The sequence below is a fragment of the Lolium perenne genome, chromosome 7 (genome assembly GCF_019359855.2).
Source record: "Lolium perenne isolate Kyuss_39 chromosome 7, Kyuss_2.0, whole genome shotgun sequence".
Classification (NCBI taxonomy): domain Eukaryota; kingdom Viridiplantae; phylum Streptophyta; class Magnoliopsida; order Poales; family Poaceae; genus Lolium; species Lolium perenne.
The window spans coordinates 318,191,885-318,209,266 of record NC_067250.2 but is presented as its reverse complement, the minus strand read 5'-3'; the positions used below and the strand labels follow the sequence as shown (position 1 = coordinate 318,209,266).

General features: G+C 46.0%; 2 protein-coding genes across 3 annotated transcripts; one reads left to right on the top strand and one right to left on the bottom strand.

Annotated features, from left to right (window-relative positions):
- The first annotated feature begins 4,049 nt into the window (after positions 1 to 4,049).
- On the top strand, positions 4,050 to 6,822 carry LOC127317215 (uncharacterized). The gene is made up of 3 exons (XM_051347737.2): positions 4,050 to 4,533; positions 4,737 to 4,954; positions 5,571 to 6,822. The coding sequence occupies exons 1-3, from the start codon at positions 4,050 to 4,052 to the stop codon at positions 6,270 to 6,272; spliced, it is 1,404 nt and encodes a 467-aa protein (XP_051203697.2). The 3' UTR covers positions 6,273 to 6,822.
- A 5,324-nt stretch (positions 6,823 to 12,146) lies between these two features.
- On the bottom strand, positions 12,147 to 17,008 carry LOC127317216 (uncharacterized). Of its 2 annotated transcripts, none has more exons than XM_051347739.2 (5): positions 16,437 to 17,008; positions 14,923 to 15,021; positions 14,346 to 14,408; positions 14,169 to 14,228; positions 12,147 to 12,621 (listed from the first exon to the last, which is right to left on the bottom strand). In XM_051347739.2, the coding sequence occupies exons 1-5, from the start codon at positions 16,857 to 16,859 to the stop codon at positions 12,445 to 12,447; spliced, it is 822 nt and encodes a 273-aa protein (XP_051203699.1). In that variant the 5' UTR covers positions 16,860 to 17,008; the 3' UTR covers positions 12,147 to 12,444. The 2 variants fall into 2 exon arrangements, with proteins under 2 accessions (XP_051203699.1, XP_051203700.1); XM_051347740.2 differs by having other exon boundaries at positions 14,923 to 15,018.
- Between the last annotated feature and the right edge of the window lie 374 nt (positions 17,009 to 17,382).

Genomic DNA, 17,382 nt, shown 5'->3' with positions numbered 1-17,382 from the left:
AACAAGGAAGACAATGTAAAGTCTTATAATGCTTACAATATGTTCATATGTGAGTCTTGCTGCACCGTTTTATACTTGAGTTTGCTTCAAACAACCTTGCTAGCCTAGCCTTGTATTGAGAGGAATTCTTCTCGTGCATCCAAATCCTTGAGCCAAAAACTATGCCATTTGTGTCCACCATACCTACCTACTACATGGTATTTCTCTGCCATTCCAAGCAAATACTTCATGTGCTACCTTTAAACAATTCAAAAGCTATTATCTCTTATTTGTGTCAATGTTTTATAGCTCATGAGAAAGTATGTGGTGTTTATCTTTCAACCTTGTCATTTACTTCTGACAGACTTTCACAATGGACTAGTGGCTTCATCCGCTTATCCAATAATTTTGCAAAAAGAGCTGGCAATGGGGTTCCCAGCCCCAATTAATTACAACTTGCATTAATAATTCTCTTCACATGTTTTGCCCTGATCTATCAGTAAGCAACTTAATTTTGCAAATAGACACTCCTTCATGGTATGTGATTGTTGGAAGGCACCCGAGGATTCGGTTAGCCATGGCTTGAGAAAGCAAAGGTTGGGAGGAGTGTCATCTAAAAAAAATAAAAATATAAACTAAACTAAAGTACATGTGTAAACAAAGAGAAGAGGGATGATCTACCTTGCTGGTAGAGATAACATCCTTCATGGGAGCCGCTCTTGAAAGTCTGGTTGACGAGGTAGTTAGAGTACCCGCTACCATTCGTTGACAACAACAAACACCTCTCAAAACTTTACTTTTATACTCTCTATATGATTTCAAAACTTAAAAAGCTCTAGCACATGATTTAATCCCTGCTTCCCTCTGCGAAGGGCCTATCTTCTACTTTATTGTTGAGTCAGTTTACCTACTTCTTTCTATCTTAGAAGCAAACACTTTTGTCAACTGTGTGCATTGATTCTTACATGTTTACCTATTGCACTTGTTATATTGCTTTATGTTGACAACTATCCATGAGATATACATGTTACAAGTTGAAAGCAATTGCTGAAACTTATATCTTCCTTTGTGTTGTTTCATTGCCTTCTACTTTGAATCTATTGCTTTATGAGCTAACTCTTGTGCAAGATTTATTGATGCTTGTCTTGAAAGTACTATTCATGAAAAGTCTCTGTTATATGATTCAGTTGTTTACTCATTGTCTTCATCATTGCTTCGAATCGCTGCATTCATCTCATATGTTTTACAATAGTATTGATCAAGATCATGTTGGTAGCATGTCACTTCAGAAATTATCCTTGTTATCGTTTACCTACTCGAGGGCGAGTAGGAACTAAGCTTGGGGATGCTTGATACGTCTCAAACGTATCTATAATTTCTTATCTTCCATGCTAGTTTTATGATAATACCTACATGTTTTGTTCACACTTTATATCGTTTTGATGTGTTTTCCGGAACTAACCTATTGACGAGATGCCGAAGTGCCAGTTCCTGTTTTCTGCTGTTTTTGGTTTCAGAAATCCTAGTAAGGAAATATTCTCGGAATTGGACGAAATCAACGCCCAGCATCTTATAATTGCACGAAGCTTCCAGAACACCGGAGAGGCACCAGAGGGGAGCCCTGGTGGCCCCACACGTGTGGGCGGCGCGGCCAAGGAGCCAGGCGCGCCCCCTACTGTCTGGTGGCCCCAGACCCCTTCCGACTCCGCCTCTTCACCTATAAGAAGCCCCCTGACCTAAATCTTCGAGACGGAAAAGCCACGGTATGAGAAACCTTCCAGAGCCGCCGCCATCGCGAAGCCAAGATCTGGGGGACAGGAGTCTCTGTTCCGGCACACCGCCGGGACGGGGAAGTGCCCCCGGAAGGCATCTCCATCGACACCACCGCCATCTTCATCACCGCTGCTGTCTCCCATGAGGAGGGAGTAGTTCTCCATCGAGGCTAAGGGCTGTACCGGTAGCTATGTGGTTAATCTCTCTCCTATGTACTTCAATACAATGATCTCATGAGCTGCCTTACATGATTGAGATTCATATGAGCTTTGTATCACTATTCATCTATGTGTTACTCTGGTGATGTTATTAAAGTACTCTATTCCTCCTTCATGATGTAATGGTGACAGTGTGTATGCATCATGTAGTTCTTGGCGTAGGTTATGATTGTAATCTCTTGTAGATTATGGAGTTAACTATTACTATGATAGTATTGATGTGATCTATTCCTCCTTTCATAGTGTGATGGTGACAGTGTGCATGCTATGTTAGTACTTGGTATAATTGCAATGATCTATTATGCACTCTAAGGTTATTTAAATATGAACATCGAATGTTGTGGAGCTTGTTAACTCCGGCATTGAGGTGCTCTTGTAGCCCTACACAATTAATGGTGTTTGTCATCCAACAAGAGAGTGTAGAGTGGTTTTATTATGTGATCAATGTTGAGAGTGTCCACTAGTGAAAGTATGATCCCTAGGCCTTGTTTCCAAACATCGAATCTCCGTTTATTTACTGTTCTGTTGCATGTTTACTCGCTGCCATATTTTATTCAGATTTCTATTACCACTCATACACATCCATACTACTTGTATTTCACTATCTCTTCGCCGAACTAGTGCACCTATACATCTGACAAGTGTATTAGGTGTGTTGGGGACACAAGAGACTTCTTGTATCGTGATTGCAGGGTTGCTTGAGAGGGATATCTTTGACCTCTTCCTCCCTGAGTTCGATAAACCTTGGGTGATCCACTTAAGGGAAACTTGCTGCTGTTTTACAAACCTCTGCTCTTGGAGGCCCAACACTGTCTACAAGAATAGAAGCACCCGTAGACATCAATGAGTTCGTAAAACTCGGGCCCGTCTGGGTTTAAATTTCCCGACAACTATATAAGAAGTTCGATGGTTTGCAACTATAAGAAGTGGTACCGTCGAATATGCAATGACATTGTGGTTACATGAATTCGTGAGGCAGCTTGGGTATGATAGTGAAAGAGTGCATGTTTACTGGAAGCAGGTTGCTTCCAGGGACGCGTTTCAGTGATGGATTGCGCATAATTGAGAGAGATACTGATATTTTGATGATGACTGTAGTTGTTCCTAATTTTCACTAGGGGAAGGGGAAGAGGAAGAAAAAATGCCTGATTCCTCATAAGTTTTATAGATGGAGGGGGTTATTGCAAGATTTCCAATAGTTAGAGCTAGTCCGACGAGGTTAGGACCTCTGAGGACACACTTTAGAAAGTTCTACGTCTTAAATGTGCATTTTCATACATTCGGGACTCAATTGACACCTTGCAGATACTTTTAGGACCCCTGGTGCATTTTACTTAATCTAAAAGGTTTCATATCTGGAATTTATTTAAAGAAAATAAGAATAATATGAAAAGGAAAAAATGCACAATGACCCATTTCCTGGACGGCTGGACCGACCGAACATGGACGCGCACGAGGGAGGCACTACGTGCGTCCCAGTCCCGCACGCTTGGGAGCGATAGGTCCTCCCATATATTCGGCCGTTGACCAGAAGAAATACAATGAACAACAGAACATCAAAGTATACACAAACAAAACTCAGAGTAAAAACCAAATAGCAAGAAAACAGACTAAGTATGTGTGTTTAGTTCGGTACGACATTTGTTTTCCCATTAGCGGTGCCCACCGGAGAGTTGAACTGTTCTGTGGTTGGACCACCTTTATACGAAAGCAAAAGGGACCGATAAAATTTTAATTTGACACACAAATAAATGTGATACATGTGGTGACTATGGTATTATTATGTTTTTTTAGAATGTTTTGGGTACTCGACTGCTTCTAAGGAGAACAATAGGTTTCCTAGAAAAAAATCTCAAAAAGTTTTCCAGAAAAAAAAAACACCGTGCATTACAAACTATGGGGCCCAATTCGTTATCACCACGGACGTTGGCTGGGCCGAGAAGCCGAGTTATACATTATCACAGTTCGTATGAGCTTGGCCCAGTTAGGGTCATTATCCCCCGGCTGGATTTGGGCCTGAATTCCCCTCCCACAACTCCCTCTCGCTCTCTCCGGTGGAACCTTGGCAATGTGATGGAGATGGGGTCGGAGGCGGCGGCGGTTGCGGTTGCGGCGACGACGAAGAGAGAATGCGAGGCCGATGCGCAGGAGGCAGGGAGGAAGAAGGCGGCGGGGGTGGTGCGGACGAGGAAGCCGGATATCTCGCGGGTGATGCGTTCGTTCGATCGGGTCGACGAGCTGAGGCTGAAGCGCGGAGTTGCGAGGCTGAACAAGGAGAACCCCGACGCGCCGCCGATCGTACTGGAGGAGCTCACGAAGGAGGAGCGGGCGGCGCTCCTGCAGCAAGAGAAGGAGTGGGCGAGGAAGAAGGAGGAGGTGGACCGAGTCCAGCGGGAGGCGGACCGCCTAACGAAGGAAGCTGAGAGGGCCCAGGCGCCGCCACCGCCGCCGGAAGATCCCAGCAAAGACAAGTGGCAGTTGGATTATGACTTCGAACGCCAGCACTTGGAAATGAAACTGGCAAGGGAGACCGGCTTCTCTGGCTTCGCCTTCGAGGACAACAGTAAGGGTTATCTAAACGATTGATTGATGTTCCTCCCTGTTTTTGTAAGTTTCACCGTTGTTCTGTACTTCTATGCAGGTAGTACATACGTCAATGTGATATTCCCTCAATGTTTCAACGATTTATCATTAGGATTATAACTGGAACATAATTCTGTAGTAGGTTTATCTATAATCTTCTAACTAAATAGAATTATCCTGCAGCGCGTATCCCCGCCATGTGTTTCACGGACGACCCTATGCGTGATCACACCTGTACTTGGAGGACTTTGCAGATCTTCACCGTCAAGGTAGCAGGATTAGAGGGCCTACAGTTGCCCCTTGATGTTTACGGTATGGTTGCCGTGCGCGACAAACTGGACTACAGTCGCAACATTATCTTCAGCCGCACGAGGGACAACTGCCAAACCCTCACTCAACAGGTAATCTGTGTGCTCCTTTGCCGTTCAGTTTTATGCAATCTTCTCTGTTGTACATACCATATGTATAATTTCTGTTATTGGTATGCACATAGAAGCAAATTCTATTGGTATAATCTTTGTTGTTGTACATACCATTGGTATAATCTTTGTTATACCTGGCAAGTGACAACCCAACTCTATTGCTTTTTGAAAAATACCATACTTCCAAACTGTTAAATTTCCACATGTATTGTTTATTCTAGAGCACTGTAGCTAACTCTATTTATTTAAAACCAAACAATTTTAGGATATTATGTTATATAAGTTGATCATATGATGGACCATGGACACACATGGAAAATAATCATCTTGCCGTAATAAATAAAAAGGCATATAAATAAGTTTATATCTTAAATATGATGGTGAACCATAAAACTGAAGGAATACTAAGTTTTGTATCGTAAAATGTTATGGCATATAAGCAACTAACGTGGATACCACATCACATATAAGAATATATGACAATCAAGCTCATTTTCTATGTTAGAGTGTTTTCTATTTGTTTGCTGAAAAGACTGAATTTGAGTGTAATCTATGCCGTTTCAGTTGTCATCTTAACTAGTTGTGTTGTATGCAGGATCCATGTTTAGTACTGACAGGTCCTAGCCGTGCTGTCTTCTATAGAGACAAGGTGTACGTTGAGGCTGTGCTGAAAGTGAAGGGAACCACAGAATCTGAGGACACCGATCTAAGCCTTCTATTCGAGCGCTTCGAATGCTGCGAAAAGATGAATTTGTGCGTGGATGTTGGAGAGTGCAGACACCGTTCCTGCATGAGCAGCATTCTCTACGCCAGCAAACTTAGCACACTGGAGTTCACATCTGGCCTAGTCGCATCCTCTGTTGAGGCCACCATCGCCATGCAGATTGTCGAGGGGTCATGGCCAGAAGGGCTCCGATGCAAGATTACCGCCTGTATTGGCAGTTTGGATCACATGGAAGTCTTGCTGCTTGACTCAGGAGAAGAGAAGGTGCCTGTTTCTGCCGCTGACGGAACAGTTGAGCTGTCGCGGCGTGTTGTGTCTGTTGAGAGTTATGGGCAGTTGATTGTTCGTGGCATTATGCGTCGAGGTGGTGGCGACCATGGCCAGGTTCTGGCAGAGGGTAAGGCATCCTTTGTGCCTTTCGATGCAGGTCGTAGCTGTTGTATGCTTGGTCTTGGCGTGTGTAAGTTGGAAGTCACGGTTTCCTGGTCACGTATCCTATTATTCCATCCGGTTGGCGGTTTACCTGTAACCAGCGGATCAGGGGTGGCTGTTTCTATCGGGAACTCGTCTTGAATTACCTGGCGCTATGCTTTTAATACAACATGGAACCCGTAACCGATGAATCGCCATGGGAGGCTGTTGCTAGCAGAAGCCCATCTGAAACTGCATGACTTATGTCAGGAGCTCATCTGCTGCAAGCAGCGACAATGCCTATGTTTGACTGTCGAATGATTTTGCTAACTATGGGGAGTGCATTTGGCAGAAGAGTCCAAGCCGAGAATCATGTTCGGAAGGTGCGAGGGTACAGAAATAGAAGGATTGAGGTTTGGCAACACAATAGCCATTTCAGTACGGGAGATTGTGTCTGCGGAAATGGACACATACCTTCACAGAGCATTTGTTGCGGCAAAGTCAGAAACTCTGTGCTGAAAACCCGAAGCAAGAAAAGCTTTTCGTTCATTCAGAAGCAACGTTACTTCCGTGCTGAAAACCCGAAGCAAGAAAGTTACAAAGTTTGACCAGATACAAATTGGGCGTTCGTAGCTGTTAAATGAGCATCTGCATTTTGCATCTCGTTTCACAATTTTAATGTCATTTCGCGAAGTGTCACGTCCCCACACTATTCTACTGTGGTGACGGGCAAGTCCCTTATCATATGTCATTTACATCAAAACCAGCTTAGAGCTTCCGCTAACATGTCATTTCACCGGTGCAAGGCTGACCCAGGACAAGACAATAAGGACATTTATGAAGGTCTCTTATTTGTCGGGCCAAATTTGCACATATTGACAATAATTTAATCTACCATGATAGGGTGAATAAATAAAGAAGGGTTGTTTATATTTATACAATTTTCTGAATAATATGGATAATTCAAAATTCGGTATTATGTTTGTTGAGTTAAGCAGTGGATGCAAATTTATATTACTTTTCTGGTTGAATTGCACATTCGAAACCAGAATACTCCCTCCGTTCACTGTTATAAGATATTTTACATATTTCAATGTGGATTAGATAAGGACCAAAATGAGTGAACCTATACACTGAAGTACTGAACGCATCTAGATACATGCATTTAAAAAAAACTAGAACATCTTATAATAGTGAACTGAGGGAGTACAAACCAAATCATCAAAACATTATGGATAAGTTCTGTGCGTATCGATGACAAGTGGTACCCATTTTCCAAGTACAAGGCAAACATCTTCATGCATACGGTAGAGCAAAAAAAAACTAGACGCATTTTATGTGATTTGAGTTCAATAATGATGTTTCAAGACAAAGTTTAAACTACACATTTCATGCGAGCTAGGACAAGACATATTTGACAATGAAACAATCAATAAACGAGTGATGCAACATTCTAGATCAAGTGCCTAATGGTATTTTGTATATTCTATAAAGTTCTATTTATGTAAATGGATATTTAGCACATATATTTGTTTACACCTCAAATAGAGGATCATGCACTCTAGAAACATGTACCAACTTTTTAGCCTTCTTCCATAATAATGAATGAAACTATAATACACACAAACAGATATATCTATGTGCAATTCATCTAAGGTATCGTTTTCCCCCATCATCCATAGATCTAGGTTTAGCCAAAGAATTTTGAAGTAAGCATGTCTCGAAAATGAAGCAACTGGGGTCACTTTTCTGACAGTATGTGCCGTAATTTAATGTAACAGGATTTAACATGGTCACACTAAAATTACATAATAACAACATTTTTTTGGTTTGAAGCTGCATTGTTATTTTATTTTTGTTTGCCAATTATAATCGTAAGTTTTACCATTATCAGAAATGAGATGTGATTCGAAAGAGGTAAAAAGGTTTAATATAAACAAAGAAAGACTGTGGAAGAAATGCTCGGACTGGTGTTACATGTCCAGTGCAGCCAAAGAAACCCTTGTTAAATATGTGGCACAAGCCATTACCACCCATGAGTGTGTTCAAATTTCCTGCCGGACTTTGTGATGAACTAGAACAAATCATAAGGAGTTTTTGGTGGGGTGACGAAGAAGATCGCAGAAAAGTCCACTAGATGTCTTGGGAAAAAAATGACCAAACCAAAGTGCAAAGGCGGTATTGGCTTCCGAGACCTCCGTCTATTTAATCAAGCACTTCTTGCGAAACAAGCATGGAGACTTATCGAGTTTCCTAGCAGTCTGTGTGCTAGATTACTCAAGGCAAGATACTATCCATCAGGAGACCTTATTGACACGACATTCATTAAAAACACCTCTACGTGCTGGCTTGAACTTCTCATGGGCTTGAACTTCTCAAAAAAGGAATGATTTGGCGTATCAATACTGGTGAAAAGATTAGAATCTGGCGCGACAACTGGTTGCCAAGAGGCAATTTAAAAGTCATTGGTAATGCCACGCGGTCGAGAAAGAGATGGGTCTCTGATCTTATTGTTCAAGAGACAAAGACTTGGGATGAACAACTAGTCAGAAATTTGTTCCATGATGTTGTTGCGGAGCATATTCTCCAAATCAAAATCCCTACTTTAACTGGGGAGGACTACGTCGCTTGGCATTACGAGAAGAATGGCATGTTCTCAGTAAAGAGCGCATACAGATTGGCACTTGAGCTCCAAGAAATGAACAGGGGATAGGGCTCAAGTAATAAACAAGCTGGTGAACGTGATCTCTGGAAACTGATATGGGGAGCCAAAGTTCAACCCAAAGTTAGAACATTTGGATGGAAACTTGCAACTAATTCCCAAGGTGTCCAAGCACATAGGTGTAGAAGGAAAATGGACTTGCTGCCGACATGTTCTATTTGTGGTACTGAACCTGAAGACTGTTTCCATGTCATGGTATCTTGCACAAAAGCCAGATCGTTAAGGTAGAGGTTGAGGGAAGTTTGGGATCTTCCTCAAGAGGATGCCTTCAAATTTACAGGGAAGTACTGGGTGCTTATCTTACTTAACCAAATTGATGAGGACATGAGTCATGAGAGCCAAGCTTCTTCTTCTTTGGTGGCGAACCTGGCACCTGCGGAACAATGTGATCTTTGGAGATGGCAAATGCGGGATTGAGCAGTCCTCAAATTTCCTACAATCTTATCTTTGCTCCACACTGGACACTAGAGAGATTGAGACGCTGGCTGATCCAAAAGGCAAGCAGCCTATGTTTAGTCCTAGTACTGAACTCGAAGGTAAATGTCCTGTGCAACAGGTAATTTGGACCAAACCATCGACTGGATGGTGTAAACTTAATTTCGATGCTGGATTTGTTGAGAGCTCAAACAAAGGATCTTGGGGAGCTATCCTTAGGGATGAGGTTGGTCATGTTATTCTTTCCGCCTGGGGGCGTTTAGACTACTGCCCGTCTGCTGAAGTGGCTGAAGCTAATGCTGGTCTATATAGTATTAAAGCTATCCTTCCGTTTTGTGTTAGCCCTGTCATTATCGAGAATGATTGCGCTGCTATGGTCTGCTATTGTCAAGGCTTTACAGAATAAAACTTCAGATAAATCAGTAATTGCAGATTTGGTGAGAGACATGCAGGAACTGCTTAGCTTCTGTCCGGGATGTCAGTTTGCTAAAGTGCATCGTAACTGCAATTCTGTAGCTCATGAGTTGGCTAGACTAGGAAAGTATGAGCCTGAGTGTGTGTTAATGGATTCAGCTCCTCCCTGTGTGGCTGGACTGATCGAGCGTGAATGTAATCAAACTACTTCGGTTTAATTACTCCCTCCGTTCTGAAATAGTCTACATTCTAGCCCCAAAATTTGTTCTGAAATACTCTACATTCTAGCTTTTAGTCAACAACAACACTGAAAACGAGGTGGTTTTACTCTTTTTATTGGATGTTGTTATTTTCAATGTAGCTTGGAGTGGTTGTTCAAATATCTATGTAGTACTAATAAATGCACTACTAATTTGTCTCATTTTTTCCTAGAATGTAGACTTAATCAGAACGGAGGGAGTATATATGCAAGCCAGTTTCAAAAAAAAAACTATCTCACTAGCTTCATGGCGCAAACACCACACAATGTATATTATATGAGCCAACGTTAAATTGGCACATTAATGTTTTTCCATGATTAAATTTGCACTCATAACTACTCTTCTAATTTATGTTAGATTTATTTTTTGAAGATAATTGTGAGCAATTTTTGACCAAACCATACTATTTATTTTAAACAAAATGTGATGTTTATATTTAAAAAAACTCTAGCTTAATATGTTTGACCGGTAGAGAATTTATATCTTTATCAAGAAAATTTTGATTTCAGTGTGATTATGTTTAATTCCCATACAACCAAATGTCTAAAAGAATTTCTTTGAAGTGAAAATACTCTCTCCGTTTTTATATGTAAGGCCACTATCAAAAATAGATTTTGCCAATATGTAAGGCCACTAATACTAATCGGGGCGAAATTAATCAAAATTTTACCACATAGATGGTGCTTATTAATGTGAAAGTTGCATGCAACCATAGAAAAAAATGCACTGCATGCAATATGCTTAATTTGTCTGGAACAGGAGCCCACTCACACATAATTAATCATGATATTTATTACTTGGTTATGTTTTCTTGGTACCTGGAATATGAGTTTGTGGCCTTATATATAAAAACGGATGGAGTATAGTTTTTCAACACAATGAATTATATATCCATATGCGGGTGAATTTCCTTCCATGGTTAAGGCAATTTGCTTCGATTTAAAAAAAATCTGACTTGTTAATGTTGTTGCTTAAGAATCAAATATTGGAATTCAAAATATTGTGTCCACTTGAGAGTTACGTCCATCGGAATAGGAATATATTTCCTTCAAAATCAAAATATATTTTCACCATAGAGTTGCACATGCTTCAAATGAACTGGGACACACTTACAAAGAAATGAAAATTTGTTGGCTCGATTACTTTCTATACTAGGTCGCTAGCTTGGAAGCTCTCAAACTTCACCTTTTTATTGTAGGGGTTACTGACAACTTGTCTATCTATATGTCCTTCCAAGCGGCCAAGCACCCATCGACTGTCAATCATCAATTATTGAAATCCAATGCTAACAAGCCATTTTTTCTCAGCTAGTATCAAATCAGTCTGATTCACTTATATGGTAAGACGGATTGTGGTCCTTACAAAGTTCGTATGGAGTCGCTTTTGTAGAAACATGCCTTGAAATCATCTGCCCGTATAGTTTTAGGAAAAACCTCATGTCATGTTCTTGGATATCTTCAATCTTCTTCTCATGAACTCTGTCAAGATCTTGCTATTTGACACAGCTTGTACGTTGGCTTGTACATAGTACGGAGATGAATTGATCATCTTTATCTTAAAGAAATCAATAAATTCTTCTATTTCCTTTGCATAAGTGATGTGGCTTGATCTGTAGCTAGTCAAGGTCTTAGGAATGCCGAATCTATGTATAATATGCTCGGATCTGAGCTAAAGTACCGCATTGTGTGCCACAACCTTACATGTAGCTGAAGAACATCGTTTGTTATCATACTCTGACAATCTCTCATCCGTGCTCTCCATCGCTATGGTACCGTGTCGACTCAAACAGGAGTATCACACGCGGTATATTGCTGTGCATGATCGATCTTCTGATACTCCAGTCAAACTTAGGACTTACGTTGTTAGGATATCTGTAATGCAAGTAAGCTTCATTCGTTAAGTGGTTTTACTTCAGTGTTTGTCGCAATGGCAATGGTATGGAGGAGAGAGATGTAGATGGTGCCTTTTTTTTCCAAGTTGTTTGCTTGTGATGAGATTTGACCTGAACATATAACACGATCGATCTGTTCTATATGCCTAGTCTCAGCATCTGAGGCTGTGGTTGACTGCCTGCCTGCGCAGGGAATGGTGGGGACTACGAGAGGTTGGTCGTTGCCAGATGAGCTACTGACCTACAGTAATGATGTCAGTGTCTACAAAGCATAGCACACAACCTGAAACTCTCACACTTGAACGCTCACCAGATTGGACGAAACAATATCAACAGCTTCCCTAATGTACTGCGTTTTGTTTACAGGAACCAAGCAACACGGACTATACCTAGAGCTACATAAACTCCCCTCTCTGCATCATTGATACAGAAGAATCCCCACGGGTACAGAAACTCAAGTCAAAACTAAAAAAAGAGAACCTTTCTTATCAGGCAAGGTAGTAAAACCAGTTCATCTTCTAGCCGGCTTTCCCCCTATACACGGTTAATAAACTTATGAGGTTAGCACTCAGGCACCACCACCGGAAATGGCCCGGATCCCGGAGCCAGCCGTCATGGAGCCGCCACCGCTGATCCGTCCGTGATGTCCTGCGCCGGAATGTTCAGATCCGGCAGCACGAAGCCGTTCGTGGCGGCGCTGCGCTCGGATGCTCGAGGCTTGGCTTGTTGCTGCTGCTCTTCGGACCCAATCCTCTTCCGCTTGCTCGAGGAAGAATGCTCCAACCTTGTCTGCAAGATTGGTGAAACAGGAAATGTCAGCGAAGTTCAGATACGGAAAGTGTTTGAATTCAGCTAACAAACCATCCCCATCGGTGTGGCGGGCGACAGGGACAGGCATAAATCTGAAACCTAAAGTGCCGATTCAGTTACGGAGTCCTAATCCTGGAATGAACAGCATTTCTTGACACTCTTCCTCTTACGGCGTTCTTCGAGACATAGGCACGGTGAGCTACCACTACGATCAAACGCTTTATATGTGTATCAGTTAGCAATTAGATTAGCAGGTCCAGGTCAAGGTCCAGCATGCCTGCCATTACAGTGGCCGGACCTAGCATGCACAACACGGACAAAACAGGTCAGGGACCATTCAGTTAGTTCCTTGGTTGGCCTAAATATATAGGGGAACCACTACACTACAGTCCGTTCAGCTGTGCCTTGCGCGTGTGGTGAGTGGTGACACTGCACAGGTCAAGCAGTACCACACTAGAGGTTACCCGGAACAGATGAGACCTGGGTTGCCGTAGCCCTGCCCGGCCCAGCCACGCTGGCCCTGGCCGCAACAGGGGTAGATGGATAGTACGCCGTGCAACTCCGCTTATAATTTGCGGCACTGGCATGCATGGCATTGAAGAAGGCCACGAGATGGCCATGCCCGGGTTTGGGTTGGTGGCGTGCACAGCACTGGTTATTCATTTACAGGTAGGATAGAGTGGCAACTTGTCATTCTCTATTTATTGGGAAAGATTTCTGTACTGGACAGGGTACGCACGGGCAGTGAAGACGAAGCGTGGGTACGCAGTGCAAGGCCTGCCTTCACACTCTTACTACTGTTCATCCAGTTACACAGAACAGTGCACTGCACTGCCTGTGAATGCACGACCCCCCCTATCGAATGCCAAATTGCCAAGGGAAGCTGAACTGCTGACAGGAGCTTCCATTTTCTACCTCATGTTGGTTCGGACAGACATCTTCAAGGAGCAGCTGCAGCAGCCGCTGATAGGGAAGTAAAAGCGCATCTCCATCTTGGGAAATCCGGTTAATGAATTGCTCCACAGGTGATTCAAACCTCTGCAGGTGGGCCTGACGGGCCCACGCGCAGGCACACGCGGTGGTTGAGAGCGATGTGAATGAAAAGACAAGAGAAATAAAAGACGAGGGAAATCGATATCCTAACCTGCCTAAAGCTTATCTCAACGGCACCCGTCACCGTCCGTTTTCCCAAGGACAGCAACACCAACCGTGGTTGAGAGGGACTTGCGAGTGTGTGTGCACTGAACCTCTCTCTGAGATTCTCGACGAAACCAAAGAGACCAATACGTACTCGTCGTGGCACCAGGGGATTAACTAAGGCAGCCAAGGGACCCACCACGCATGGTCTATTTCCCGCAAACCGGAAAGTTTGTTTGCCGTCGATCGCTTCACTTGCGCTCAAAGCCAACGCTACATACAAGGAAAATTTCCATTCTCTGTGGCTTACGATTGCGCACTCGATCGAACGCTGCATACTAGCTGGAAGCGTACGGCGGTGTAGGAATTAGCAAGGGTAGGAGACTGACCTCTAGCGTGCTGTTCTCCTTCGAGAGGGACGTGCAGGCTCTCCGCAGCAACTGCATCTCCTGTTCGTTTTCAGACACCAAGACGTGATAACAGGATCAGACTAAAATTAGGCAGAGTCTATGCGTGGGACGAACAATATAGAGGTCGTAATGAGAAACTGATGAGCATGCAGTTACCTGTCGAAGGCCGTCGTTCTCGGCCGCCAGGGACTGCACCAGCTGCTGCACCTCCGGGAGCCTCTGCACATCACAAACCCCCACGAGAAAACTCAGCAAAAAAAAACAGCAAATTAAGTAGAGCCAAAACAAAAGTCAGACAGTGGATTTTCTTCAGAAGAATAAAATATATACGCGAAAATTGACGCTATGTATGGTTCGTTGGTAATTGGCCGTACAGGACCGACCGGCCGGTGGTGTGACAAGGTGCGGATCTTTTCAGCTTCAGGCGGCTTTTGCTCCTTTTGTTTGTGCTTTGGGTACCATGCATCATGCGCTTTTGTTTGCATCGCTCTGTTTTGCCTTGCAGTGGCAGTGGTTGCACCAGCTAGCAGCTTTATTCCATCCTAAGCTAGTACTACAACGACTGATCCGTACTACAAAAAATAAGCTACAAAATGCCAGCCGTTTGAGCACCCTATCTCCAACGACCGATCCTGCCTCGGTGGACCGCGCCTAGCTACTGAATAGGGCGACACGCTTGCTTAATTCAAATCAAGTTTGACGATCAATTTAAGGCCGTGTGAGCTTGGCTTACCATTTTCTTCCGCGACCGCTGTCCGGCGGGCCGGGGCTGCAACACCGTCGCGGGCACCGGGAGGATCAGCGCGCGCCGTGCTCCGGCAGATGCCGCCTGCTGCATGCAACAGAAGGAAACGAGATGAGTCAGGCAGTTCATGTAGCCAGGATCGTCAAACAACCGGCAGAAAGATATGAGCAGACGAGATCGAGCAGAGTCCAACCGAACGCACAGCACAGCAGGTGGAGGAGATGAAAGAAAGCAACTGCTAGCGGGGGACGCATGCTCTTTTTAAAAAGAGAGGAGATTCCAGGCAGAGCAGGGAAAGGAGGAGGGATTAGGGAAGGAATGATGACGGGATGAAGCCCCAGAGTAACCAACTCCCCACCAAGAACGCACCGGCCTTGAACCGAGCCGCGTGGATTGCTCGCTCGCTCCACTAGGCAGCGAGCAGCGATCACGTGAAACGCATTACGAATTTCAAATCGAACTGCAGTACACAGTGGTAGCACGAGCTACCCAACACTCGATGAAACCAAATGCTCCGTGCTAGTATGTCCCCACCTGCATGCTGCTACAGCTTTGTTTTTCTCACCACCACGCCTGTACGAGACGGTGACAGGTGGGGCCGCACGGTCTACGCTGGCACGCGAGGACGTGGGTGACGCGTGGCAGGAACCAAGTGGCCGGGACACGCCCCTGACCATGCTACAGTAGCACGCACCGTCGCTTCGCCTCCGTGTCCGGCGCCACGGCCAGACACGGCGCGCGCGAGCCAATCGCGTGGACCGCTCGCGCCGAGCGCCGACGCGCCCTGGTTGACCCCGACGCGATAGCCCCAGCTGCGTGGCGGGCGGGCGGGGCCCGGTAGAGGATACTAGATAAGATGAGCAGATTGGGCACTGACAGTTGGGGCTTTTGGAGCGGTATGGCCGCGTGAGAGTGGCTTCTGGTTGGGTGGGTGGCTAGTTGGCTTGGGTTGGGTGGTGGCAGCAGGAGCCCCACGGACGGCACCAACCGATGCGAATTGCCGCCGCTGCCCCCCGCAGTCAACTACCAGCCGGATGTGGAATGATGACGCTGCTGATATTGCTATCTATCTATCTATCCACACGCGCGAGATTAAACACTGCAAAAATCATTTTCGGTGTGCCGCTACGCAGACAAGCCATCGGTAGTTCGAACCTGCGCACAGATCTGCGGCAAACATAGAAAGAAATTAACAACCGGAAAAGTCGAGAAAAGAGGCGGAGGATGATGGAAGGAATGAGGGAGAAAAGGTCCCGCGCGCGGACGGTAAAGCGGGCGAGGTGTGTTGTGGAAAAGCGATGTTTCATCCACAAGCCATCCGGGAGAGGGTGGTGTGGTGACACGGTTGCGCAGGGGCAGTTTGGTCAGACAGACCGGTGGATGGACGGGAACCGAAAGCAGGCGGGCAGCCAACCAGGCGAAAGGAAGAAGACTTGCAGCACGCGGAGAAGAAGAGGAGGAAGAGGATGGCGACGCACGCGCCTGCGTACGAACGAACGTACCTTGGCCGAGGAGGTAGAAGATGGCTGGACCGGCGTGGGCACGGCAACGGCCGGCGGCGAGCAGAAGGCGCCGTCCTCGCCGCCGCTGGTGGACGCGCCGGACCCGCAGCCGCCGCCGCTGTAGTCGAGCGGGGACGCCGGGCTGCCTCGCGCCCACCGGCCCTTGGCCGCGGAGCCGGAGACGGAGCCCGACGGCGAGCGGCGGCGCGACGAACGGGACCGCTTCCCTCGCGTCACCGTCGGCCAGGCCTTCTCGTTCACCTCCTCCTTCGTCGTGGCGGCGTCGTACGGACCAGGCGTGCTCTTCCACGGCGGCGTCCACCCGGCGAGGTCCCCCTCGCGGAGCGAGCAGATGATGCCCGCCGCCTCCTCCTCCAGCGCCGCCGCCGCCACCCCGCCGCCGCACGCGTCCGCCTCCGTCATGGCCACTGACCACCTCAGCTGCGAGAAAAGGGGAGCGGAGGCGTGGAGGAGAGAGACGGGAGAGAGGAGGTAGGCGAGGGGAGGAAGGTGGAGCGGAAATGAGGGGGGCGTGTGTGCGTGGAGGCGAACCAACGCCACGGCGTGGCGTCCCGGAGCCTTTTAAATCGCCCCACGCAGAAAACATAAAATATCCTTCCCGGCCCCACCCGCCCGCCCCGACTCCACTCTCCTTCCGTCCTTCCGTTCCGTCGCCCGCCCGCCCACCTACAGCTACGCGCCGCGTCCTCCCGCCATGACGCGGCGCGTCCGACGCTGGCGAATGGGCCCAGTCGTGTCAGTCACCGACCGGGGCGGCGCGTGGCTCCAGTGCGTGACGCCGACCCGGTACGACGCCGTGGGGCCCCGACCGACCGGTTCTATGCCCCAGGTGGGTCCGGGGTGTCAGTCCCTGTAAGTCATGGGTGGTCTGGTAAACTTCGTGACGACAGGAGTAGTGCGCCGGAAGGCAAGCGAGTGTGCTTGG

Coding starts and splice junctions, on each gene's coding strand:
- LOC127317215 (XM_051347737.2), top strand. CDS start 4,050: ATGGGGTCGGAGGCGGCGGCGGTTGCGGTTGCGGCGACGACGAAGAGA. Junction 4,534..4,736: donor CTTCGCCTTCGAGGACAACA/GTAAGGGTTATC, acceptor ATTATCCTGCAG/CGCGTATCCCCGCCATGTGT. Junction 4,955..5,570: donor GCCAAACCCTCACTCAACAG/GTAATCTGTGTG, acceptor TGTTGTATGCAG/GATCCATGTTTAGTACTGAC.
- LOC127317216 (XM_051347739.2), bottom strand. CDS start 16,859: ATGACGGAGGCGGACGCGTGCGGCGGCGGGGTGGCGGCGGCGGCGCTG. Junction 15,022..16,436: donor CTTCTACCTCCTCGGCCAAG/GTACGTTCGTTC, acceptor TGTTGCATGCAG/CAGGCGGCATCTGCCGGAGC. Junction 14,409..14,922: donor AGCGGTCGCGGAAGAAAATG/GTAAGCCAAGCT, acceptor TGTGATGTGCAG/AGGCTCCCGGAGGTGCAGCA.